This window comes from Seriola lalandi, unplaced genomic scaffold (genome assembly GCF_002814215.2).
Source record: "Seriola lalandi dorsalis isolate HSWRI2012SDOR001 ecotype SW California unplaced genomic scaffold, Sedor1 jcf7180002054497, whole genome shotgun sequence".
Lineage (NCBI taxonomy): Eukaryota > Metazoa > Chordata > Actinopteri > Carangiformes > Carangidae > Seriola > Seriola lalandi.
The window spans coordinates 9995-17921 of record NW_019525050.1 but is presented as its reverse complement, the minus strand read 5'-3'; the positions used below and the strand labels follow the sequence as shown (position 1 = coordinate 17921).

Sequence of the window (7927 nt, the reverse complement as noted above, 5' to 3'; positions counted from 1 at the left end):
ATGGCCTCCTCCCCTGGGCTGGATGCTGATCCACTACCACTGCTTCAGCTCCAGGAGGTGGACTCCAGTAAAACCTCAGAGAGGCCGAGCTCCCCGGGACTCCTGCCCACTGTGTACAGCCCCCCGCTGGGCATGGACAACCACACCGTCTGCATCCCCTCTCTGTACACAGACAGTAGCCACGAGTACGGACACGGACCTCTGACTTTCTACAGCCCGCCTGTGCTGAGCTACACTAGACAGCCCATCGCTGACAACCAGTCATCTCCGTGCCCCCCCCTCAGCCCCTCTGCCTTTTGGCCCTCCCACAGTCACACCAACGTGCCTTCACTGACTCTGCGCTGCACTCAGCCTCTCGTCTACAACGAACCCAACCCACATGCGCCATGGTTGGAGCCCAAGCCCCACAGCATCACCGCCGGCAGGTGGGATTACTGACACTGAGCCATGGACGGAAGTAGTACAGAAGTGTTACCTAGGAGGGTTATTTACTGTGCTAATGGGTGTTACTGAAGCTCAACTGGCCTAGTTTAGCTGAACAGAGCTTTGGGGAATAATTCTCAGAAACTGAAAACATCCTGTTGTACTTTTGAACTCTCAGTGATACGTAACCCTGCTTATTTTTTGGGGGTTTTTTGACCGAAACAGTTTACCTCCCTATACACCCAAACATTATTATCTATCGCAAAATAAAAAGACTTTATAGTACATTCATTATCTTATGATGTTGACAGTTGAAAAAAAATGCACCAGGTTACAGAAATGAAAAGGGATAAACATGCAATTGGGCTTCCGGTTATGTTCCACACTCCCTTTAGGTAAAGAAATATGTATAATATGAGTTTATCCACTGCAACACAAAATAGTCATGCATCAAATAAACGAAACATAATAACAACTAAAAAAGAGATTTAAACTCATTTTGAATCACTTGTAGCGTCCACAAGTTGCATTGTGATGCAATAACATCTGCCCGTAAATGAATTTCTTCTATATCAAGTGCTAAAATAATACCATGTCAACATTAGTGGAAATTGGAATAATGGAATTTTAGTACAGTCTTTCATTGGGCTTTGGCAGATACTGATGTTTTAGGTAATATCTTATATTTTGCGTAATATTGATTTAAAAAACTTTTTTTTTGGGCCAGCCTCTATCAAGATATTCAATTTTAGATATTGTCCAAGCCGATTTCTCATCCACAGAAACTCGCAACACTCACAAACTCTCACATTACAACACTCTTTCAGTGATATCTCTTTTCTGTTATTACACTGTATATTAAGTGATTACCTGTGCTACCAGCTTGATGGCCGTAAAGACACCAGCCATGGATGTTTGAGATTTCTATACCCATTATGTTTCAACGGTTTTGATGCAATTTCCTGTTGACTGAAATGCGGTTGTGGAGACATTTTCAGCGACACAGCACCTGTTGAAGGACTAATGGCAGGTGAATGACAGGCTAAAATCCCAAATGTCAAGTTGTCCCTCGTCTGTGTTTCTTCTCGCAGCTCCATCATCAGCTGTAACAAGCTGCTGGGGAAGAGATCAGAGGAAGGAATGGAACGAGTGAACTCTTCCTCGTGTTCATCCGCACTAGGCAAAGCCGACATGCACTTCTGCGCCGTGTGCCATGACTACGCCTCGGGGTACCACTATGGCGTGTGGTCCTGCGAGGGCTGCAAGGCCTTTTTCAAGAGGAGTATCCAAGGTATGAACTTCTTTGTCCATATCTATTCACAGTTTCCTCCTTCTTCCCATCCTTCAAAATAATTTCTTTCTTACATTTTTTTTTTTTTTATCAGGACACAATGACTACATCTGCCCCGCCACAAATCAGTGCACTATCGACAAGAACCGACGTAAAAGCTGCCAGGCCTGCCGCCTACGTAAATGCTACGAAGTGGGCATGATGAAATGTGGTAGGCACTCACTTTATTATGATAGGGGTCCTTGATGTTTTGTTATCTCACAGGAACACAAAAGTTCAAGCACAGGAAATGGAAAGGTAAAGGACGGTACCTCCCCTTCACTAATATATACTACCAGGCATTGTAGTCATTATTGCTTCAGGCAATTCAAACTGAGAGTGAGTTGATAGTGATGATCTTTGTGTTTATAAATGCCTTTGCTCTAGTGAAGGCATCCAAACCAGCGACCAGAAGACATGTTCAGAGATATAGACCCTGCTGCTAAAACTCTAAGTTTTAAAATTAAACTGAAAGAGTGCAGATTTTTTATTCTTGTTTTAAAGCTACTCCTTGTCAGTGTTTTGTGGTACAGTTTGTTTTCTGTTTAGAACACATGAAACCAGGGACATCACAGGTCATGTGACAGACTGTTTTCTGTTGTGTCTGTTTGTCCGTCTGTTTCCAGGTATGAGACGTGAACGCTGCAGCTACCGAGGAGCTCGACATCGCCGCGGTGGAATTCACCCTCGGGATCCAACGGGCAGGGGATTGATGAGGGTGGGGCACGGTCCTCGAGCTCAGCGGCATCTCCACCTGGAGGCACCTCTCGCCCCATTTGCCCCCCTCCCTCAGGTGAACCACGTACACCACACGGCCATGAGCCCAGAGGAGTTCATCTCTCGCATCATGGAGGCAGAGCCTCCAGAGATCTACCTCATGGAGGACATGAAGAAGCCCTTCACCGAGGCCAGCATGATGATGTCCCTCACCAACCTGGCAGACAAGGAACTGGTCCTCATGATCAGCTGGGCTAAAAAGATTCCAGGTAAGACCAGAACTGTCACGTCCGGCCTTGTGATGAATGGAGGCTTTTTTCACCAAATATAACCTCAGAACAATTTGATATGAAAGGCCATCTACTTGACTCAAGTATCCTGAAAATGAAATGTAATAAGTATAACTGTGATATTTATTTTCTTGAGCACAGTTTTGTTGTAACCTCTGTGTCTTAAGGTTCTCGAATATGGAAATAAATTAAGGCCAAACATGATGTTGGATTAAAAAATAAAATTGTAAATGAGTGACTGTGAATGAAAAATGCAAAAAACTTTATTATTGTTTGTTTATTATTATTTATTATAGTCTCCATACTCAAACCATTATGCAATGAGAACATGGAGAAACACGATACAGGACAATTATTCAAGTCTGTCTTCATCCATATCTCCAGCTCCCGTTTTACAGTAATATGATCTCGATAGAATTGGACTCGACTTGGGAACTTTTAATCACAGTCCCGTTTACATGTAACCAAATAAGAATGGTAACACTTTGGAATAAAACCAAGGTTAAGGTCAGGGTAAACATTAGGGCCATGTGTTCACTGGAGGTCAGTGGAAGCAGTGACTGTGTGTGGAAACCAGGAAAGAAGTACTGAGGGTAAAAACAGACCAGAGGCTACAGTAAACACATCTTCTACCCATCATTCATGTCGGTCATGTCTGAGATGTCGTGGGTCATGGCTAAATAAACACACAGATGAGACAAAGAGTGAATGGATGGACGGAGGGAAAACAATCTGTAAAATATCTGGTTGTGTTTAAATTTGTAAAATTTGTGGCTTTCTTTATTTCAGTTTTCACCCTGTTTTTCCCTACTTTTCCATCAAATCTTTCTCTCCTCTCCTCTCCTCTCTCCTCTCTCCTCCTCTCTCCTCCTCTCAGCCCTGCAGGTGACTTCTCAGGAGAGGTGTTAATGTGAAGGGATCACACAAAGACTCCCATTTTCCCTGATTTTTTTTTTCTAACTCAGACAGAAGTGAAAATGAGTGTGCAGTCTGTATTATAAAAGACCTTAAAAAAAAAAAAAAAAAGCATGGACAGATGAGAACAGCGCTGTCAAGCTAAAAGCTAAAGCTGCTATTCAGTCTTCACCACTGTAGTTGTGCATTTTGAGATTGTGGCATTTTTATTTAATTTAGTGTTTAATCTACTGTCTATCTTAATGTTGAGTATTGCTCTAAAATGATTAATGGTGTATTATCACCTCGCACTGTTGACTTGGGGAAAGGTGGGCTTTAATCATTCAGGCATAATCAGAAGGGGGAGAGTTGAGAGTCAGGTGTTTGTCATGTGACAGTGTCATGTGGCTCATTAGCTTCACCTGTGTTACTGAAACACCTCAGCCACAGACAGAATCACAGAGTCCTGATGAGAGCAGCTGGAAATCCGCTCTGAAGTTTTAGTTGTACATTTTATTACTAAGTGAGTATGTGTCAAGCCTTCCCAGTACAGCTGTGCATTTTTCTCGTTGTCTGTAGTAACCTTTCTTTGCAGTGTGACTACATGACGCTACAAACAGTGCTCCAAACACAGTAGATCTACATCAGCATCCTTTTGTATAAATATTTCTTTAGCAACAACGTTCATATGAAGTGTCTGGACAGAAAGTGATTCTAAAAAGGAGTATGTCTCTTGTGTGCTTGGTCCTCAGGCTTTTTAGAGCTGAGTCTAGCAGACCAGATCCACCTGCTGAAGTGCTGCTGGCTGGAGATTCTGATGTTGGGCCTGATGTGGAGGTCGGTGGACCATCCTGGAAAACTCATCTTCTCCCCTGACTTCAAACTCAACAGGTGAGGAAGTAACATCTGCACTATCAACAGTGCATGATGACTGACTGATGTGCATACAGTATCAACACATCACATTTTATGTCTCTGTAAGTGTCAACAGTGATGAATGAAGGTGAACAGCTCGTCTTTCTGAATGTGACTCGTGTGCAGCTGCCATTTATTTGCAGTTACACCGGTTATGGTGGTTGTGGTGTAATCTTCCCACATTGTTACGCTCTGATGAGTTGACGTCACACAATAAACAGGGAGTTCACTCAGACCTTGAAACGGCATAGATATCAAACTTGCTGCAGAGAGTGTATATCTCTGACTCCTCTTCACCGCCGGCTCATTTTCTTGCCAAAAGTCTTTTATCACTCGCTGTTCCCCACCACACTGACCTTCAACTTTGGCCAGACGGTCGGTGGGTTGGCTGTTTCTGGCACCGCCATTCACCCTTTGTGTTCATGGTAAACAGGCTGTAATTAGGATGTCACTTTACCCGCACTTTGTATTTCCTGATGAACCAGAGTAAACTTAAGTGTAATCTGTCAGCAGTAGCAGCGGGTAATAGGACATTAAAACCAAATGTGTTGTTTCTGGTGTTTGAGGAGCAGTAGACTCTACATGTCCCTCCATTTCCTGTCTTTCTACACTGTCCTGTCAAAAAAAGGCATAAAAAAAGTTCATTAAAGTTAAATGCAACACAAATCATCTGTGTTAATTCAGTGAATGTGGCAATTCCACTGAAATGAACTAATTCATTTGGTTTTTATTGGGCCTTAAAGCTGGTGTTATCACTTTTTGCTGTCACCCAATGTCCATGAAAAGACCAAACCAACAACGTGTCCATGTCCCAGTAGTTTCTGATTTCCCCACACTGTCCTTGGTGTTCATTTCCAAACACATTATTGGTTCCTACTGAAAGATTTAAATCTTTAAAAGTGACGCACAAATGTAGTGTTTTCCTTTTTTAAATGAAGGATTAGCAGCTTCCCAATTCAGCTGGTCACTGCAGGTTTTTAGCAAACGTCACTCAAACAGGAGGACATAGCGCATTTTTTGGGGACTATTTTTTTTTGGCAGATGAATCCATATTTTGTAAGCATTTGTGGCAGCAGGACGGTGAGTGAAAATAAATTGGTGTGTTCATGGTCACCCGGTGAAAACGTGTGGCTCATGAATGTGGTTTTAATAGTTTCTGGACAACAATGGAGCTCTTTGGTACAGAGGAATAAGATATATCAGGCTTTGATACACAGTTTTTGTTAGTAGGAGACATTCATTGTTGGTTCGGTCTTGTGATGGGATTACAGTATAGTTCAGCCTCATGTGAAAAAGACAAAAGCTGAGTACGATAATAAGCGAATTCATATGAGGACAGAGGGGAGAACGCTGGAGACCGTCTTCCTCTAGGCGCTCTGGTCTGGTGGGTTGAGTTAGTGTTTGACCTTTCTTCCTCCACTACCACGGAAACTATCACTATAGGCTTAGGTTAACCTTGATATGTTTTCATAACACAGCCTTATTTTTCTCTGTGGAGTGGTCTCTGTTAACCCGTGTTAGCCCTTTCTCCTTGGACCTCTGAGGAAAACATCCTGGATGCGAATCCATCCAGTTGCTCAACAAAAGGCTCAAACAGACGGAGCAGAATCATTTTCTCTTCTCGCTTTCTGCCTTCTTGATCTCCGTGCACTCTCTCTCTCTGCTACCATCTTCTTTCACAGTCACTATTTCACTTATTTAGCCTTGTGGTTTTTTACTCACTCCTTCCTTTTTTTCTTTTTTTCTTTTTAAGCCAGTGTGTAAGATTTTGAACAGTTGCCGCTGTGTGAATTAACCTAGTTGGAAGCTATTGGTGTCTCAACAACAGAATTTGACAAGTCGGAGGTGTAAGGTTTTAGCAGATAACAGGACCATAGTTAATGTTTTTGTAGCCAATCAACACTTGGATTATTGTTTTGGGAGCAGAAGTGAGGAATCTGAGGAGGGATTGTTTCACCCCCAATCTGCAGTTCACCGCATAAATTTACATCACAGATCGTGGTTCGATCCAGATCCTCTTGAGTGTATTTTGCATCTTTGATGTGCTGTTGCGATCAAAATAACAGCAGCAGCAACACACTTAGATTCAATTTGTGAGTGATGTGTGTGAACTAATAAGCTGCAGTGTTATTAAGTGTGTAACACGCCTGCCTACCAGGACAATGCAGACAGTAGGGCTGGGTATTGTTTAATATGTTTTGATTTCAGTGGCAGTACGATATCTTAACCTAGTCCTGTTCCTTTTTAAATTAACACCTGCAGCTCTAGAGTTTTTTTCAAAGTGCAATTATTAGGCAACAACAAGTAGGGTTTTGTTACCAAAATTATTACATTTTTTAAAAATGTTATTCCCATTCACCCTAAATACATAGAACATATAACCAAGTACAGCAAACAATCAGACCTCACAAGACAATAACATTGGTGAATGAAACACAATTAAAACAGTAACTTAGACAGACATACCACAAAAAAAAGTCAGTGGTTGGATGGAGGTGTGTGCCTTGGTTCAGTAACTTGCTGTACATTAACATAGAGGAATTAAGAGAGTTAAAAAATAAAAATATCTGACAGAGGTACAACTACATCAGTATTTGTCCTTTGTGCAGTATTACCAGTGGGGTGGCGTCAGGAAAAGCAAGGTCAGCAGTGTTTGCCTAGTTAAAGCTAAAAATCGACATCGATAGAAGCGATACTGAAGTGGAAGTGATATCTCTACTTCCATCTGACCTCGGAGCAGCTTTCTTCTGTCTCGTAAAGGATCTGATTCCTGTTTGCATTCATCATGTAATTTACCGCCCCTCGTGGTGGCAGCAGGGTATTGTCTCTGGAAGCTAGCTTGGCCTCGAGCTGTTGTAAGTCTCTGGGTGTTGTCAATTGGAGAGGACAGCGTACCTTCTTTGATGTGTGCGCATGCGCATTTGACGACACTCCTGGACTCTTTAACGGTTGACTCGCGATAGCCGAAGTGAACTTGCCGTTCGGAGATCAGTTGTGATATTGCGGTATTATACACATGCGCAGACGTATTAAGAGTCAGCAGTGGCAAGTAAATGAACAAATTACAATGAATTATCTCTTTGCAAGATCCGCAGTAAGTTTGAGAGAATATTGTTACACAAGTAGCGCAGCTCCTTACAGGAGTAGCTCAGTATGTAGGTTGTGTACGTAGAGCGAGAGAGAGCGGTGATGCTGGCGACCATAATCGAGAGTTAGCTAGTTAGTAGTTAGCAGTAGGCTAGCTGTCAACGTACAGTGGGATGTATGTACACTGTATGGGCTTAGCTCTGCTCGCCTGTCAGGAAATGTCACAGCACGCCGCTGAGTTTGATATATATATATATATATATATATATAT

At 42.4% G+C, this 7927-nt stretch overlaps 1 protein-coding gene across 1 annotated transcript in view; it reads left to right on the top strand.

Moving 5' to 3' along the window:
• Positions 1–7927, top strand: part of esr2b (estrogen receptor 2b) — a 14001-nt gene continuing 6074 nt past the window's right edge. Inside the window, exons 1-5 of the mRNA XM_023412943.2 lie at positions 1–425; positions 1515–1714; positions 1809–1925; positions 2380–2739; positions 4407–4545. Of these exons, the coding sequence (XP_023268711.1) occupies positions 1–425; positions 1515–1714; positions 1809–1925; positions 2380–2739; positions 4407–4545 (1241 nt within the window). The remainder of the gene's footprint in view (positions 426–1514; positions 1715–1808; positions 1926–2379; positions 2740–4406; positions 4546–7927) is intronic.